The 19,383-nt window shown below is 34.0% G+C and overlaps 3 protein-coding genes across 17 annotated transcripts in view; all 3 read left to right on the top strand.

Annotated features, from left to right (window-relative positions):
• The first annotated feature begins 1,058 nt into the window (after positions 1-1,058).
• LOC124426520 (transmembrane protein 45B-like) lies at positions 1,059-2,589 on the top strand. 2 transcript variants are annotated; one of them, XM_046968278.1, is made up of 2 exons: positions 1,059-1,315; positions 1,372-2,589. In XM_046968278.1, the coding sequence occupies exon 2, from the start codon at positions 1,437-1,439 to the stop codon at positions 2,205-2,207; it is 771 nt and encodes a 256-aa protein (XP_046824234.1). In that variant the 5' UTR covers positions 1,059-1,315; positions 1,372-1,436; the 3' UTR covers positions 2,208-2,589. The 2 variants fall into 2 exon arrangements, with proteins under 2 accessions (XP_046824234.1, XP_046824233.1); XM_046968277.1 differs by having other exon boundaries at positions 1,060-1,315; positions 1,392-2,589.
• A 484-nt stretch (positions 2,590-3,073) lies between these two features.
• On the top strand, positions 3,074-5,565 carry LOC124427162 (actin-related protein 2/3 complex subunit 4). Its single transcript, XM_046969759.1, has 4 exons — positions 3,074-3,242; positions 3,532-3,858; positions 3,930-4,100; positions 4,181-5,565. The coding sequence occupies exons 1-4, from the start codon at positions 3,240-3,242 to the stop codon at positions 4,184-4,186; spliced, it is 507 nt and encodes a 168-aa protein (XP_046825715.1). The 5' UTR covers positions 3,074-3,239; the 3' UTR covers positions 4,187-5,565.
• A 147-nt stretch (positions 5,566-5,712) lies between these two features.
• LOC124427160 (nuclear factor 1 X-type) overlaps positions 5,713-19,383 on the top strand; it is a 63,544-nt gene continuing 49,873 nt past the window's right edge. For 5 of the 14 annotated variants that reach the window (XM_046969756.1, XM_046969755.1, XM_046969745.1 and 2 more), the window contains exons 1-2: positions 8,803-8,934; positions 17,775-17,930. In XM_046969756.1, coding sequence (XP_046825712.1) covers positions 8,854-8,934; positions 17,775-17,930 — 237 coding nt within the window. In that variant the 5' untranslated portion in view covers positions 8,803-8,853. The other 9 variants (XM_046969747.1, XM_046969750.1, XM_046969746.1 and 6 more) reach the window with 9 other exon arrangements.

The following is a 19,383-nucleotide window of genomic DNA, read 5'->3' as shown; positions in this document are numbered from 1 at the left end:
CTAATATGAATAACGTTGAAGGTCAAGCGTCTATTTGAAAAATGTATTGTGAAATTAATCGAATGAATGGATATAAATGGTTGAATTAATGGTACGTTAATTACGTAGCATTTCATAGATTTTCTTCATACTAATTTCTTCTCTTATACTACCACCAACATTGCAGAATTTATTTTTATATAGAAATACACATATGCGCACACTTCCGTACACCCTTCGAAAGATCAAAAGCAGCATAACCAATGTGTCCCGCGCAAGATAAGTACACACCATAGTATTGAGTCAATTTACATAATGATAATCGAGACGTACATTTATGAAAAAACTCTTTCCGAATCCTCGGTAGAATCATTCGTAAACATTGGAAACTTTATTTTTTATTTTCAAAAGGATATCAATATTGAATTTTATATATTACGAAAATATATTTGATACAGTATTGAAATGCAATATTTTTTTATTTCTTTTTTTTTTTTGTTAAATTCGATGCACTTATATGAATGTGGATAATTTTAAAACATTTCAATATTTAAATTAGTTGTATTGCTTTATTTCTCTACTTTTATTAAAAGTAATAGAAATGTCATTTGTTACGTTATACATTTTATTGTTTGGCTTTTCATACTTTATACTTATAAAGATGTGTATTTGTGTGTCTAATTTTTTTTTGATTGATTACAAGTTAATTACGAGTCTGGTTACAGTTAATTTTAATTATGAAAATTAATTTAATGTAAATGGATATCACGTTACTGTGAATATGCTAGTAGTGCCATCTTTTATACGAGCGAATTATCTGTCGATGATATAGACTTTCAAAAATTAGAAAACAGATGATAAAAATGTGTTTTATCATTTCATGTCGCACGCAATGTTATCGACGAGTTTCGTGATGCTATTAGAATTCTTTTTTTTTTTTATTAAGGAATTTATTTTTAATTTTTAATTAAAATTTAAATCTGATTACATTATATTATGAATATCATTGAATTTGATCTTTTATAAAAATTTATTATTATATTTATTTTTGGTGGTGTCGGTAACGTAGATTTGAAAAAAATTTCATTCTATTTCTTGCGTGGGTTCATCGTTGTGACATTGACGTCATTTTGTCTTGTAAGACATTTTGTATATGTTTATCATTAGTTTTATAAAAAAACTTTTCCTGCATTTATTAAAAATAAATCTTGTAAAGAGTTTTTTTTATAAGTACGTACGTCTTTCTGTGAGAAGTTTTTTTCTTTTCTTCATCATACAAAATAGCTTGAAGAAGACACGAAATTTAATTACAAGATAATATTACTCTAATATCACGGTAACAAAGACAACATTTAAATGTTAAAATATAGAATCATATTTATTTTTTTGTAGCATACCTGTTTATATTCCAGAAACAACGAATATATACATCATTGTGAACGTAAACGTGCTTCAACATGTATGCTATGGAAAGTTGTTTGCCTTATGTTCTGACTGGTAGTATTTTTTATGGATTTGGAATAAAGTGGTGTTATGAGTATGCTAAGTTTTGGATCTCATTGAGACCAAAAAAGAATGAATCAATGAGAAAGGGTATTAGATTTTGGAAAAAATGTAAAAGAATATTTACAAATCATCCGATAGAAGGTAGTCTTAAGTTAATAGCGACTGCCATAGGCTTGTCTGGTACTTTAACAAGCGGTTTATCTGATGTTGGAGTAGTATCTCATAAGGTCGTACACGCAACAATGTATCTCTTCTTTGCATTTTCTGGTCTGGTTGATGTTTTAAATTTTTATTTTCCTCATAATGTCAGTGATGGTTTAGTTAAGATGGCTTTAGCACAAAGCTTTTTTGTGGAAGGATTTCTTTTCATTTGGGCAAACGTCGATGAAAGTTCAGCTGTTAATATAATCTTAGCAGGTATCGTATGGACCACATCTTTTGCTATTACCTTAGAACTTGTGTGGCCAGAAATTAAACTTTTAAGGGCTTGTACGACTCTTTTACATGGTGGATGGATATCACACATGGTTCGTATGTACCGTGTGGAACCTCTCTTACCAGCTAGAGTTGCTTTAGCATTCTCTTGGCACGTAGCAGCTGCATCTGCTATAACATTATGTATTGTTTGTATTACAAGAAGCTGTGCACCTAAGTTAGTAGTAGAGGAACCACCCGAAATACCGATTTATGATTATTGCCAAGAACCGGATCAAAGAATATAATTGGATCATTTAAATGTGTAGTAATTTTCAATTTGATAGATTTATGTCTTCAATTATCAGGTAGTGAGATTTTTATACGACATAATTAATGATAAAACCATATTAAGCGTAATTATACTTGTTATTATGCATGAAATAGTGTACGATGTAGTACAAGTTATTTCAGAATACATTTTATAATAATAGTATTAATACTATATTGCAATAATATTAATTAATATCTATATAATACTCAAAATATTGATCTACAATGATACCAACTCAAATAAGACTGTGCCTTATGATCTTGTTCGTTATATTTATTAATGTATTAGGAAACTATATATATTTACTATATTTATAATAATTTATATACTATTTTTTATCTTCTATTATGTGCCAAATTTATATTTGTAGCATTTGATACATGAATATTGTATTTCTAATTGTAAGTACAATTTTTTTAATACAACGCAATATACTAACAAAATTTTGGTTATTTTTTATTTTATGAATATAAAAAGAAGAAGATGAACGAAAATATCTTGTACGAAAGTATTTCGTATTAAATATATTAAAGTATATATTAAATTTCAAATATAGCGCCATGATGATGTCAGTCATACAATATAATTCTCATTCGTATAATGATTACATTAAAATATAATTAATTAGAATCTTTTTGTAAATATAAAAGTCTCCAGTTATTAAATAATAATCACATTATCCTTGATATTCATTGTTGTAAACAGATTCATTGTAAAAATTCTATAAATTAAATAAATGGACATCGACCTAGATAGAATCGTCCAGAAATAAACTGGCCAATAGGAGTGTACTTCTTGAGCAGCACAGTATGTCCATATTGGTATGTTGAAAACACGCCCAAATCGTAAGAATCAAACCGGCTGAACCCAACCCTGTGATATGTAAAGAACGTAATGTGTCATTTTTCACGTGTTACCATATATTTTTGGTAAAAGGACAAGATAGTAAAAAAAACCATAAGGATACGAACAAGGAGTATTAAAAGTTTGTTATCCTTTTGTAATAATGGTAAGAAATTTCTTTAAATTTGCTGATACAAAATATACTGCAATATATCTAAAAGAAGGATATACTTTATCAATAAGACAGGATATAATTGCTTTATTATCTCTTATTTGTGATATCTTTATTCTATTGTATATTAGTATTATATTATATGAAATTTTTTTCTACATATTATTTATGAGAGAAAATTTGATAAACCTCATAATGGAGGAGTAACTGTAATAAATGGATAAATCTTTACATAAAATTATCGATTCACTTTATTAAATAAACTTGTATGTTTATGTTGCAGTCTGGAACATTGAAACCTTATCTTATGGCGGTGAGACGTACTCTCACAGCTGCTATGTGTCTTGAAAACTTTTCTTCCCAAATAGTAGAAAAGCACAATAAGCCTGAAGTTGAAGTTAGAGCAAGCAAAGAACTTTTGTTAACACCTATTTTGATTAGCAGAAACGATAAGGAAAAAGTATTAATAGAATCAAGTATAAATAGTATGAGAATAAGTATTGCTGTTAAACAGGCAGACGATCTCGAGAAGATTCTATGTCATAACTTCACAAGATTTATGACTATGAGAGCAGAACATTTTATGATACTCAGGAGGAAACCTATAGAGGTACATATATAATAATAATAATATCGATGTATTATATTTTACTAAAAATAATCTTTTTATTTCTTTAATAGGGTTATGATATTAGTTTTCTTATCACAAACATCCACGTAGAACAAATGTATAAACATAAGATAGTAGATTTTGTGATTCATTTTATGGAGGAAATTGATAGAGAGATCAGTGAAATGAAACTATCTATGAATGCTAGAGCTCGTATATGCGCGGAAGAATTTTTGAAGAGGGTTAGTATAAAAATATTATTTTTATAAATATGATTAATATAATATACTATTAATTTTCTCTAATGTAATTTTATTTTCAGTTCTAATTTGTGGAGTATGGGTTGTTATTGGAAGAGCGATAAATATAATCTGTAAATGAAAAGCCGTTGAAGAAAGCACTTAAAATTTTCTCCGAATACCAATATTAGTAAAAATCATAAATGTTATAATAATTTACTCGAGATGGTACCTTATTCAACAAAAATATCTTAAACTCTGATTCAATTTCACAAACTAAATTTTATCAGATCGAATCTAATATAAAAATAAGCGTAAGTATTAAAGAATTTTAATTTGTTATTGTAACAAAAGAAATTAAGAAAGGATTTGGGATAAAGATATACATGCAAAAAGAAAAAGGAAATATATAGATCAATTTAAGAAGCGAAAAGAAAAAACTCGAGACACTTTCTTGGAGAAGTGATAAAGCTGCGAAGATTCTTCGACTGATTTTTTCCGAATTTATGGATATTATATTGTCTGCTTGTATATTTTTTACAATAATACATTAATAGGGAAGTATTCATAGATCATAGGCACATCGATTAACATTTACAACAATCTTCCGATCTTCTCTCAGAAGTATGAACATAGATAATCGTGTTAGTTAATATAAAACTTTCTGTACACTACTTGTAATTTTATACCGTTAAGTATCATATTCGTCTAAGGGCGAAGGAGCTATTATAAGGATAGCTAGAATGAAAATTGCACTAAATAATGGAAAGATATATAATATTTGCGAGTGGGTTCCTCTGACGCACGATCCTGAAAGACTACGTGTGTTGAAACGTTAGTATACTTAATATCAATAAAATTAACGTCCATCGATAATTATATTGTAACGCGTCGAAGAACTGCCAAACATTATTTAGTATAACAGGAGGAAGGGACTGTAACTAACTATAATTATCCTAATAACATTGCGATAAATGCTAAAGAGTTAATAAGAATTATTAATTGTATCTAATGTAATTAACAATTACGGAAAATTATTCTTTAATCTTAATATCGCGTGAATAAGATTTAACGCAATAAGGGATATACATATTATCCTCTTTATTATTAATCGTATTATGTATTTTCTTTGCATTTCTTCTTTTAAATCCCGTCATCGTCGTCATCGCCTTCGTCGCCGCCACTGCTTCGTTTTTAATATGAAATTTTGAACTTACAACGACATTTTCGACGTCACTGAGTTAAAAAAAATTAAAAAGGATATATAACAAAGTATATTTTTCACCGATTCAGACACGTATATGTATATTATTTAATTGTTAGACATAGAATTTATTACGCGTTGATCCGAAGCGTGGATATTTGAAAGAAAGGGGATGATATTTTTCAACAAAAAAAAGAAAAAAGAACAAAAAAACCAAAAAAAAAGAGATTAAGAAGACAAAAGAAAAGGAACACGAAAAAAATATGATTTGTATTTTTTTATTTTGTTTTTATTATCATCATCTCGCAATAATTACGCGTGACTAAACCAAATATTCCATATAATTTCCCTTATACGAGTCCGCCACCCTTATTCTTCCGTCTCCCGCTTTGTTCCTTATTGTCTTATCTTTTTTTCTGTTTTCTTTTCCCCTTTTTCAATCTTCTTCGACCATCCAAATAATTCATAAGATTTAAACGAATAATATAAATAACAATGAACGATGTGAATCGATAATGAAAAGACTCATCGGTCATTAAGCTTTACAGCTCGTGCGTTTGACGCCTTTGCGATGGCAACACGTCGACCAAAGGCATCTTTTTCGAAGGCTGGAATCCATCACGTTCGCGGTGGCTCCTCGTTCCATAGTGGAAGGGTGTTCTGTCCGATAGAGGCAGTCGCGGCCAATCAGGCGTTGCCTTCGGTCAGTGTCGATTCGCGAGTTTTCCGAACACGAACTGTCCCGACGCGATAACTCGAAACGTTCGCGCGTTTTCTTTCATTCTTTCTCTCTTTCTCTCTCTCTTTCTCTTTCTTTCTCTTTCTCTTTCTCTCTTTCTCTCTTTTAAACGCGATAGTATAACCGTCGTACAGGTCGCGTATTGCAAAGCGAGAAAGCTACTCTTGTCAATCTCGCGTATTTTCTAAAGAGTATGTCGAACGTCTCGCATACGATAGAAGCTAGTTTATAATGGAACGCGCGTCTAGTGAACATTTTTGAATTCGTAAGAAGGGTAAGTGGATAACGGTTGGTCAAAGATATTATTTTGTTTCGTTACTATGAACGATTTCAAGGGGAAACGTTTACGTACGAAAATTCGTCAATGAAAGATTATTATATTTATCATGATGATGACGATGATGATGGTGATGATTATTATTGCCATTTATCTTTAATATATTCTATTTATTATTATTATTATCATTATCATTAGTTATATCGCATGAAAGAAATGTCCTTCGAAATCATTTTCCGCTGACGTGAGATCGAAAAAATAACGAAAAAGACGGAGTTATCGTAAGATTTGTAAAAGCTTCTATATATATATATATATATATATATATATATATATATATATATATATACAGAATTAGAGTTTCATAAATTTTATTTTATCGAAATAAATTTTGACGAACGTTTCCCGCGTTAGATATACAAAATTTGTTAAATGCAAAACTTGTGGACATTGCACAAATAAATAAATAAATATATACATATACGTATTTATAGATGGACTCATAGGAAAACGCGAACGCTTTATAACGACTAACTCGAATTCCAATGATTAACAGCGAAATCGTAATTAAACAACTGGAAAAAATAATTCTCCTTCGTGAGGATCGAATATGCATAGTAACAAAATTAAAAAAGAAAAAAAATCATAAAGAAATAAAGAGAAAGAAAAACATATATATATATATATATATATATATATATATATATATATATATATATATAATGAAACAGATATAAAATGACAATTTCGAATCGAATCGTTGTTCCTAAATCATTCATTTTAAATGTCTGATCCTTTCGAAGTCGACTCGAATCTAATTCTTAACGATGCTGCATCCAAAAGCCCAAAAATACACGGAGGAATAGTGAGCAGAGTCACGTTGGCTGGTATCGGTGAAAAAGAGAGAAAGAGAGAGCACATGAGGATAAAACAAGAGAGAAGAATTCTTGCAAACGATTAGCGTAGAGAAGCTTTTCGTGCGACCGATATCGTCTCTCTCTCTTTTTCTCTCTCTTTCTCTCTTCCTCTTTTATCACACGTACACATATATACATATACGTATTTTTTTCTTCTTCATCCCTTCGATAATCTCTACTTTCTTTCTCTCTCGTTCATCGACGACAACGACAACGATAACAACGGCGACGACGCAACGACCACGACGGTGGTCGTGGTGGTGGTGGTGGTGGTGGTGGTGGTGGTGGTGGTGGTGGTGGTGGTGGTGGTGGTGGTGGTGGTGATGGTGACGGCGGCGGCAGCGTCGAGCTTGCGCGACGCTGTGTGCTTTTTACGCCGACGCCGACGCAGCGGCCGTGGCTCGGAGTCGGCGTAGTCTGGGACCTGGCGTCTCCCGATCGGGAACGGGAAGCGAAAAGGAGCTGAGAGGAAGAAGAAGAGTCGTCATCGTCGCTGCCGTCGAGGCAGAGGCTAGTCGAGAGTACAAGGAGAGAGAGAGGGGGAGAGAGTGGCAGAAAGAGAGAGAAGGAGAGAAAGGGCTGGCTAGGGAGGGAAGGAGAAAGGGTGGGAGGGAACCAGAGAGAGAGAAAGAAAGAGACAGAGATTCGCGCACGTAAGGGTTACTTGTCGGAGGAGAAGGGTAGTGGGAGTGAGGAGGGGGTGAAGTGGGAGAAATAGAGAAAGAGAGAGAGAGAGATAGATAGACAGAGATAGAGAGACGAACGGAGAAAGAGAAAGAGAAAGGGAGAAAGAGTCTTGCGTGCGGCACGAGAAAACAGAGAGAGGGCCTAAGTCGAGAGTTAGGAGTTGTGGCTCGCGTTAGATAGGATGCGTGTGCCTGGGTGCGGTGTCCCACCACCACCCGACAACCGACGGTTCAGCAACGACGAGGACGAGGATAACAACGAGGAACGCAGCATCACCCTAGACGAGACTGTTGTCACCTATCAGAATAAAAACGAGAACGTCGACGAGAAGAATAATAAACGGAACAACGGTAAAAACAATAACAACAACGTAAACGACGGTGCGTTCACCAAGAGATTATTACAGTCGTCAGATCTAATCGTTCTAAGAGACAAGAGGATCATCGTCGTTGTCGTTAATTGTGAGAAAGAAGAAGAAGAGGAAGAGGAAAAGAAGGAGAAAGAGTTGAAGGTGCTGGAGAAGGACGAGAAGGAGAAAAAGAAGAAGAAGAAGAGGACAACGACGAGAAGGAGACGTCGTCGTGAAATCGTTAGCTCTCTTGGTGTCTTTCTATTCTTCTTGATCTTGAACAGGACAACACTTTGTCGATCGTCGTCAAAAAATACAACTCGTAGTGTCGTCGCCGTTCGTTTTTCACACCGTTTTCCCGCTACCGTCCTCGCGTAGCCCGCTTCTGTCAGTCGTCGCGTTCCGCGTTCGCGGTCCGCGTCCACGCGGCGGCTTTCGCCGCGGCGTCGCGACGGCCACGACGCTACTCGCCGAACACTATTACGAGCGCCGTCAGCAGGAATCCACTATCCTTGCTGACTTCCTTCAACCAGAAGCTGTTAACCGGCTTCACCCTGGACCGCCACCGTCGTCCCACCTACTCATGTTCATCCCGGATACCCTGAGGAGCTGCATGGTGGAACCGGATGTCTCGACTTACCTGCAGGCCCCTTCCGTAGGACAGGTGCATATTCCGTTTAATTATTTTGTTTCGTTTGTTTCCAGTTCTTTTTTGTTTTTTTTTTACCTTTTATCCGTTTTTCTTTTATTTATCCTTCTCCTTTGACGCATTCTCTTATCTCATATCTCGCTTCAACGTTCCTATATATCTATTACGTTTGTTATTATTATTATTATTATTATTATTATTATTATTATTATTATTATTATATTTATTATTATTTTTTTATTATTTTGACGAATTAGAACATTTAAACATTTGCTGCAATCTCGTAACGATTCGTATCAATGATTATTCCCTAATGCGGCCTACGTCGTCACGAACACGTGTAAACCACGAGCGCGTGTCGCGCTACTATCTAACGTCTCGCTCGACAATCGTCGATCCTCGTGCTCTCATACTTGTCTAACGATTCTGACCTGTATTATATCGATATCTTGACAAATGGATTTTGTCCGACATTATAAAGAATCGTCAGACGTTAGTTAAAAAATTTTAATTGGAGTTTATATGTATTATAAGTATATATGTCTATATATTTTAGATTTGTTTTTAAAAATGGACTTTTCGCGTTATAATTTCTAATATTTCTAGATTAAATTTTTTTTTCTTGATTTTGTTGTCGTCGTTGTTTTTGTTGTTTACGTTATTGTCATTATTTTGTTGGGCTTGATCACTTCCCTTTCATTCGTTCATTTTAGAGACGGTAAAGAAGCTGAAAATGTAATTCTCGAAAGTGCGCATCTCTGCCGCAACCAATCGGGACATTACGTAATCATCCTTGTTATCGTATTACGTTTAAAGTATTCAGGATTTTCACTAGCTTCGAATCGTTTTCATTATGAAACTTAAATGTGCGAATATCGATCATTTTTTAAACGAGTAGACGATCGTGAGCTCATTCATTTCATTTGATATTCGTTTCAATAAGACCTGATATATATCATTTGTCATTCTACAAATTTATGAAACGTTTTAGAGAATACAAATTGTTTCATTAAAAATATTGCTATGAATTAATGAAGCTAATAATGTTTCAATATAAATTACAATATAAATTATAATAAAATCATAAGTGTTATATATGTGTATATATATATATATATATATATATATATATATATCCATTCAACATAATAATAACCTCGTAATCATAATATATTTTTTATGTAATTCACGGCACATTGAATAAACACGTAACTTATCTATATACTATTATATATAAATGGAAACATAAGTTGGTAGACGTTAGAGAAAACGTTCGATCGTTTCGTGTGGCGGTCGTCGTCTTTCGATCGAAGTAGCTCGAGGTTCTGACAAACCCGTCAGCTGTTTCCCGCGATATAAAAGATGATCACGAAAAGCTGTAAGAATAGAGCTTAAAAACTGCGCGAAATAATAACACACATAAATATTCTACATGTACGCAAAATAATTTCAAAGCTTAATTCGAAAATGGTATCGACAATACGAAATTTTTGAAAGACGGTAAGAGAGGATAACGTATGTATGTCATACAACCGATAATATTTGCTTTCTCGTCTTTCGGCAAACTTAGAACGGTCGTTAGCGTCTCGTACGGGACATTTATTTTTGGGGTGATGCGTATTTTGAAGTTTTTGAGGAGAGGGGGAGGGGGTTTGCCGAGGTTCGAGAACGTGGAACGTAATTATTTCTGGTCTGATCGCTTGGACGGAACGCTTTACGTGTTGGACGTGAAGTTGATGGGTTGAAAATGATTGAAATATTAATTACATTGGAAGTATTCTTAATTCATTATTTCTGTTTTTGAATTTAATTTATTATTCACTCACACACACACACACACACATATTCATTTCTTCTCTCCCTTCATTTTTATTTCATCCTCTTTTTGGTTTTGTTAAAAAAAAAAAGATATCGATATTTAATAAGTCATCGAGCCAAGGTCGAAAGTATGTTTCGTAGGATACAAAAATCGAACGTAACGAGAAGAGGCGACGGCAAAGAGGACAGTAGAGTGTAGGAGAAGATAGGGGTAGGAGGGAGAGGGACGGTAAGACATACGGAGTACATCTCTCGAGAAGAGTACTGATAAGAAGAAGGTCGTTCGTTGGATCGCAATGTATTCTTCTTCTCTCTCTCTCTCTCTCTCTCTCTCTCTCTCTCTCTCTCTCTCTCTCTCTCTCTCTCTCTCTCTCTCTCTCTTTACCTTTATAAGCATGCATAGTCCACGTTCTTCCGCGTCTATGCTCAGCTCGTACGCTTCGTGTCTATGTTATGTCCCGCCAGACGAAGAGGAGTTTGGCTATCGATCGACTTCAGTAGCAGCAGCCGCGTGGTCGCCTACCATCTTTCTTTCTTTCTTTTTTTCTATCTTTTTCTTTCTTTTTCTTTCTTTCATCCTTCTCCGGCAGCTCCATCTCTTTTACTTTTTCTTCTTCTTCTTCATCTTCTTCCTCTGTCTTCTGTCTTCTTCCGTCTTTTTCCGTCTTCTTCTATCTTTTGTCTTCTTCTCCTCCTCATCCTCTTCTTCGTCTTAGTTTCTTCTTTCGCTCGAAAGCAAACGTCTTACTCTTCGTTCCACGTGTCATCCATTTCTTTGACTTCGTTGGACCATGTCCGGCTCCAAGAACTATTCGAGACTAGACGAAACAAACACGTCCTCCACTCTCTCTCTCTCTCTCTCACACACACACACACACTTTCTCTCTTTCTCTCTTACTCTCTCTCTCTCATTGGCTATCTCGCGAATTCTCTACGGATTATTTTTACTCGAAAGAGTTTTCTTTCTTTCTCTTTCTTTCTTTCGTTTTCGTACTCTATCTTTATCTCTTTCTCTCCTTCTCTCTCTCTCTCTCTCTCTCTCTCTCTCTCTCTCTCTCTCTTTAAATGCAAGAATATTCGAAGCTATTATTTCACGAAAGCGTGACGTTCTATCGTAGTAATTCTCTAGATTGAAGGAGACGTGTCATTGCATGGAAGGAAAGGGCCGAGGAGTAGACTATCCAGCAAAAGTACCTACATTGTCTTTTTTTACGTTGCTTTTTAATATAGTCTGAGAATGAGAGAGAAAGAGAGAGTACCGTGGCGCCGTGAGACGCTTTGTTTGATAGTAACAATGCGAATGGTTTTTCTTGTCCTTCTTTTTTCTTGGCCCCCTTTTGCCTCTCTTTCTTTCTTTCCTTCTTTCTCTCTCTTTCTCTCTCTTTCTCTTTCTTTCTCTCTCTCTTTTTCTCTATATCTATCTATCTATCTATCTATCTATCTATCTATCTATCTATCTCTATCTCTATCATTTCTTTCTTTTTTCCTTTCTTTCTTCTTTCTTTACGTTCTCAATCGGAAGAAAATCACTCGTCCTTCGTCGTTAGCGTTAGTTAAACTTAGGATAGGTCTATTATCGATCGATCATTACGTGCTGTTCTTCATATTGCCTATCGTACTTATTTCTTTTTCTTTCTTTTTTTAATTCTTTCCTAACGTAAAAATTTCAAAATTGTTAGCTCGTAATAGTACATAGTAAGAGAAATGAGTAAATCCTCTATGGTGGGAATTCGAACGTGTCGAGAATGAATTTCCTTGTAAGCTTTTCTCTATACCTCCTTCGGTGTCATTCTAAATCGTTTCCACTCTATAGTGTCTTAACCTTTGGGATTTTCTCGTTAAGAGACGATCACCTCGTCGAACGTGATTGCTCGAAGACGAATGTCAAGTCGCAAAAAAATTAGTTTTCTTCTTTTTCCGCACGGTGATCCATTTTACTTATTTATTTATTTATTTATTTATAATTAAGAGAGGAATGTTGATTATGAGAAAGAACAAAAATTTAAACCCTTAGAGATTTATCGTGCAATTGAAGAAGCTTTATTCCAAAAAGATGAAAAGTATATATGATGACCATTGAAAAACTGAATGATATCAAACAAAAATAACTTTTACAAATACATATCTTTCAGTGGCTACCCTGTATAATGAAATTCATACAATTTAATACATTTATTTATCGTAATTATAATCTCTATAATTTTCTTTATAATTTTCACCTAATATTGAATAATAAAAGAGACCTTTTTTAATTATATCGATTTTGCTTCTTCATAAAAAGTAATATACGTATTGAGGTGAAATTTCATCCATTAATGTGATCTTTGTTTTCTCTGCTAGTTTTTAAGGGTTAATAAAATTATAAGATTCACATTTCGTATATTTGAAACAACATGAAGCTGAAAATATTTTTATTAAGATGTAACCGCGTAATAGTAATAATTTTACGTCCGTTCAAATATTTATTCGATTAATGTTGATTGAGGTTCAATGAAAGTTGAAATGATCCTAACCGTTCGAAGGAGAGATAGAGAGAGAGAGAGAGAAAGAGAGAGAGAGAGCTGAATGAGAGAGAAAGAAAATGAATTAAAGGGAGAGTTAGAATACACGACGCGAGTTTATTTGTTCTGGAACGAGTCCCTCAAAGAATATCAAACAGTGTCGAAATCAAAAACTACAGTAATTATGTTGGCATAACACGTAGATTGAAGAATTTCTCGAGATCGATTAGTATTACAAAATTGTTACGTATTTATGCATAAAATATGTACACTAACATTAACGTAGGTATTACATTAAAATGATTATAGATAATATGCATCGGTCAAAATTAATATTAAAATAAATCTAAATGATTATAATAAATAATATCTAAATAATAATAATAAATAATAAGTATAATTTCAAGATAATGATCAATACAATATTTATTTAAAACTTTTTAATAATATAATACAATAACATAATACAATTTTATTAGAACATTTATATAAGATTACATACGTACATATGCAAAATACTTATAAGGAATATTCAATTTATTTTAATCTAAAAAATTCACTCCTATTTATTGGATCAGTTTTTTTAAACATTTAATCAATATTTTAAATAAATGGTCAGTATTTATAGTAAAATATCAGTACGCAACCCAAATGCAACATTGACATTTAATTATTTATACTGACTAAAATATTAATATCATTTATTTTACTGATTTCTTATCATTAATTAATAAAAATACTTATCAAATAAATATAAGTGTAAAAAATTTCTTCAGTTTTTACATTTACAATATCACATTTTCTCGCAATATGGATATAACATCTATACACTCTTGTCTAAATTAAATTATAAGACTTATTTTATTTTTCTTTCTCAAGTACACATATATACATACACACATACATACATATCTGATTCATTTATTCGATATAATTATTTGCGAAATACTTATTTTTTTTTCTTTCAACATGCTCTATTATATCCATATCTTTCGTAGAAAACATACTGAAAGGTATTACAAGAGACTAATATTCTAGACACATATATATATATATATATATATATATATATATACGTAAAATATAAATATAATATATATATATATATATATAAATTTTCGGAATAGAAAAAAAGGAAGAAGGAAAGAAAGAAAAAGAATAACATAACTAAATGCAATAGAAATAATGAATAGGAATAAGAGAAAAAGAGAGAGTGAGAGAGTATAAGAGAGACTGAAGAGGAAGAGGTGGAGAAGGATGATGGGGAGGAGGGAGATGAAGGATGGTGGGATGGGAAAGGAGGGTAGAGTATGGTGGGGAACGAGAACTCAAGAGGGAGGCGAGAAACGCGTCGGTTCGAGGGCAAATCTAGTAAGCTAGGACAGAGTCTATTAATAAACGTTTGGGGTGCCGTACCTGGCCGGCGCGCGCGGTGCCTCCGGCGCGTCCCGCGCGCGTCCACCAGCAGATACGCGCGTCTCGACGGCCGGCGTCTCAGTGTCGTCGCGACGACCGACGTCGTACTCGCGCTCCGTCCTCGTATTTTCGTAAACGCGTCGTCTCGCAGTATCATTTCGATTCGTGCGGGTGGTACGTTTTCTTTTTTCCTTTCGTTCTTTTTCTCTTTCTTTCTTATTCGCTTCTTTATTCCCCTTTCTCTCTCTCGTATATATACATATATATATATATATATATATATATATATATATATATATGTGCGTATGTACATAGAATTTGAATCGATCGATCGATATTTACGTGTTACACAGGTGCATAAGAAGAACGGGGTTAATCGTCCACTTTGTCGACTCACCGAGCGATCTAAAAAAGATTGAGAAAGAGGGAGAGGGAGAGGGAGAGAGAGAGAGAGAGAGAGAGAACGTCGACGAAATTCGTGGCACGAAATCGTTTTTGAACCTCTGCTACTATCTTTTTCTCTCTCTCTCCCTCTCTCTCTCTCTCTCTCTCTCGTGGAAATCTTAATGCGCGCGTGCGGTGCGAAGTGATAGGCTAATGTAAGAGAAGAAAAAGAGAGAGAGAGAGAAAGAGAGAGAGGGAAGACAGAAGAGGATCATCGAGAGCGCGAGTGACCTTCGGACTCGGTGTAATTCGGTGCCCAACGCAACACCCGGATTTTCTTTATTTCTTTACTACTCCTGTTTTTTCTCCTTCTTTTTCTTTCTTATTTTCCAATATTTTTCATCTCACCGACAAAAAGATCATTTCTTTTTGTCACGTCAATTGTACTTATAAATTTCGATTTTATTGAAGGTCAATGATTTTATCACGATCGGAATAATTCGTGCAAACTGAAGTTTCGTGAGAAGTACGATAAAGAAAGAAAGTAATAGGATTGAGTTTTCGGTAATTTAAAAGAATTTGTTTAATGACGTCGCATCGTCGTTACGAATGTTCCTTAATGTTCTTGATTTTCGTTGCTGTCTGAAAATAACGACTTCGTATATAGTCACTCTCGTTCTATCTCTTTCTCTCTCTCTTTCTTCCTCGTGTGAGTGTACATCGACGAATAACGGAAAAGAGAGAAAGAGAGAGAGAGAGAGAGAGAGAGAGAGAGAAAGAAAGAAAGAGAGAAAGAAGATCCCGCACGCGTGTACACATCGCTTTGCTCTCGACTCGAGCTTCTTAAAGGCTCGATCGTACGAGCATGCTGTCGTTTAACTGGTGACAAAGCAACGTGAACAATAGACAAAACAATTCTCTTTTGGGTTTGTAGAAGATATCGAGGAATCGTCTAAAAAATATTACTCATCCGTCGACATATGTACTTAGATACATATCATTGGAAATGTCATTGATTTCGTTGCTGTCGTCTACCAAAAGGAGGACTCGAGGAGGATAACGACGTTATTAGGAATCGAGAGATCAAGAAAAATCGATATCGAATTGATTCGTATATAAATATATACACGAACACACACATATACGTTTATAAAAGTAATTGTGTGTGCTGTTTTATATTATATTATTTTTGTTATTATTATTATTATTATTATTATTATTATTATTATTATTATTATTATTATTATTATTATTATTATTATTATTATTATTATTATTATTTTGTTTTGTTTTATTTCTTAATCGCGCGTTTTGGTGTCTCTATCACACATAATATCTCTAAATAATATAACAAATTCGTATTCGATCTTTCGATTTTTCGATCTTTCGTTCGTTCGTTCGTTCATCGTCCGTCGACGACGTCGTGTCGACGAAAAAAAAGACGGAACTCACGTTATTCCGGCCGCGAGTGTGCGACGCTCGCGCGTGCAGATGAGGCCACGATCGATCTGCGAAAGGGTGGCGGAGGAGTATCGCGAGGAAGAGTATCGTCACGGGTACTACGAGAATCGGTGCTTCTGACAACCGATCGAGCGGAGGGACAGACAGACGGTAGTGTGCCACAACAGTCGCGGTGCTTGCGAATACTCGATGGTTGGTGTCGTTGCTTCACTTTTCTTCTTTTCTCTTGCAATTTCTTATTTTATCTTTATTTTTCTTTCTTTCCTTTCCTGTACCTTCTTCGTCTTTTCTTTTTTTATCTCTTTTTCAATCTCTTCCATCATCATTTGTCTCTCTCTTCGTCTGTTTATTTATCTCTTTTTATTCATCCGTTATATTTATTTTCGTCATTTTATTCTTTCGCTTTACCCTTATTCTTTTCTTAATTTTTTTTGTGCATCAGTTTCGTCTTAATCTTTTTTTTTAACTGGTTTCGTTTTTAACTTTCTCCATTCATTCATCTTTTCTGAATTATCTCGTTACACTTGCTGCACGATTTTTTAAAAGCTTACATATTTGAACGCTATGGAGCCCTATCGATAACGCTGCGCGGGAAATTCGAATTTCGCGATGGAACTCGAATTAGGTATAATCTTTCACTTTCGCTCAAGTTTCTTCCTCTTATAATACATCGTGTTATTTTATACATCGTTTATATATATATTATTATATATATAAATAATATAATATATATAATAATATATATTATGTATATAAGGATAATATATATATATATATATACACATATGATATGTAATTGTGGAAAGGTATAAAAAAACATCTTGTTTCATTCAATATTTCTAATTTCACATTTATATATACACATTTATGTACGCCAGATTTTCTAAAGTAAAAATTAATTTAAACAAAAAATTTACTTTTAAATCATTCTTATAATGAAACGTGCTATAGTAAATCAAAACAAGTTATTCTCTTCTTTTCTTTTTTCTATCTAAATTAGACATACATATACACACATACACACATTCTTTAGCGACTCCTTATCAATAATTTTTTAATCGAACACTAATTTGCAAGACAATTGTTCATACTAATGCTCGCAAATCGTTAATAAGATTAAGCTTGATAGTTGTAAATGAAAGATTAGAATTTGAGTAAAATCTTGTTTAAATTGCATGTAAGTGAAAGAAATACATTTTCCTCTAACGTCGAAGACGTTTTTTCTTCAAAAATTTAATGTCGAAATTAATGATACGCGTTTGTCTGTGTTTGCAGGATGAGTTCCATCCATTCATTGAGGCCCTCCTACCATTCGTGAAGTCTTTCTCGTACACGTGGTTTAATCTACAAGCCGCCAAGAGGCGTTACTATAAGAAACACGAGAAACGGATGAGTCTTGAAGAGGAACGTCAGTGTAAGGAGGAACTTCAGGTGAGTGAATTAACTTCAAATACATCTTCATATTACATTTTTTTCGAGTTGCATAGATGAAAATAAACAAAAAATAAAAAGACAGAAAAAGAAGAAAAAATAGAGAAATTTCCGAGTAAAAAGATTAGTAGCTTGGAAGTAGCTTACTACGATTCTTCGTTCGACATAATCATTTCCACTTAAATAAGTAAATTGAAAAGATTTCTTTTTTTTTCTAACGATTACGAGAACGCTCGTTCATCCTTTACAAAACTCTAACGCTAAACGAGCACGTAGCAAGCTCGCTAATATCGCGCTTAAGAATAAAAATAATCAGGTTTGAAGTTATTTTTGGCGGCGGGTGACCTCGTGACGTGCCATCGTGCTAGGCCTCTCAAACTCGTTAGCTCTCTCTCTCTCTCTCTCTCTCGCTCTCTCTTTTATTTTTCTCTTTTTCTTTCTCATTCTTAAACGACCTTATCGTTTGTTATCTATAGAGATCGTCTTTATATACTGTTAGAGAGAAAGAAGAAAAGGAAGAGAGGGAGAGAGAGAGAAAGAAAGAGAGAGACTGACAAATACATCGTTAATGCGAATGAGATGACATTTAGAATTCGAAAGGAAAATAAATGAAACTTTTTGAAGAAGATGACGATGTTGATCGATTTTCGAGCCAAAAGATTTTAAATGTGAGAAAAACGAAAAATGTTATGATTGTAAATGAATGGGGTTGTATAATAAAGAAGAAGGTAGTTGAAGAGATAAGGAAAGAATTTGACGAACATTAGAAATCAAAAATTATTAGACGAACTTAAAGTTTATCTCGTAGATAATATAAGGTATAGTAAAAAAATGGGTTCGATTTATTCTTGAAAGATATAATTCTAGAGAGAGAGAAGGAGAGAGAAAGAAAGAAAGAGAAAGAGAGAGAGAGAGAGAGAGAGAGAAAGAAAGAGAGTGAGAGAGAGAGAAAGAGAAAGAAAGAAAGTGAGAGAGAAAGGGATAAACATCGAAGACGTTTAATGAAAAGCTTCAAAGACAACGAGTAGGAAGTTTCCTTTTGAAAAGGAACACCAACCTCGCTGGCACGCTTCTCTAATTGAACGTTCTTCACTGCACCTCGTTCGACGCTTTTATCTAAGCGATTCTGCTTAATTAGTCTATCACGTGGGAGGCTATGGGTGCTTAAGAATAGTTGTGGGATGTGGGAGAAAAGAGATGGATGGCTCGTTTCGAAGATTCCTAAAGCGCGAGGTAAAGCTTTCGAAAGAGGTAAAGCCTCTCTCTCTCTCTCTCTTTCTTTTCCTCTCTCAAAGTCCCTCGAGCATTTCGATGGAAGTTCGTCGAGGTTCGTTCACGGAGTCACTGACATTCGCGTTTTCGGCCGGACCGCAATCACTTTTTTCTCTCTCTCTTCCTCTCTCTCTTTCTCTGTATTCGTTCGCTCGTCTGCTAGCGGACCCATCGAGTTTCT

The sequence above is a fragment of the Vespa crabro genome, chromosome 9 (genome assembly GCF_910589235.1).
Source record: "Vespa crabro chromosome 9, iyVesCrab1.2, whole genome shotgun sequence".
Taxonomy (NCBI): Eukaryota; Metazoa; Arthropoda; class Insecta; order Hymenoptera; family Vespidae; genus Vespa; species Vespa crabro.
This window is presented reverse-complemented; position numbering and strand designations above follow the sequence as displayed.

What these genes read in the sequence shown, in the direction of transcription:
- LOC124426520 (XM_046968278.1), top strand. Translation starts at nt 1,437, where the DNA reads ATGTATGCTATGGAAAGTTGTTTGCCTTATGTTCTGACTGGTAGTATT.
- LOC124427162 (XM_046969759.1), top strand. An exon ending in TCAGGAGGAAACCTATAGAG is followed by an intron (nt 3,859 to 3,929) that starts GTACATATATAA and finishes TTTCTTTAATAG; the next exon opens with GGTTATGATATTAGTTTTCT.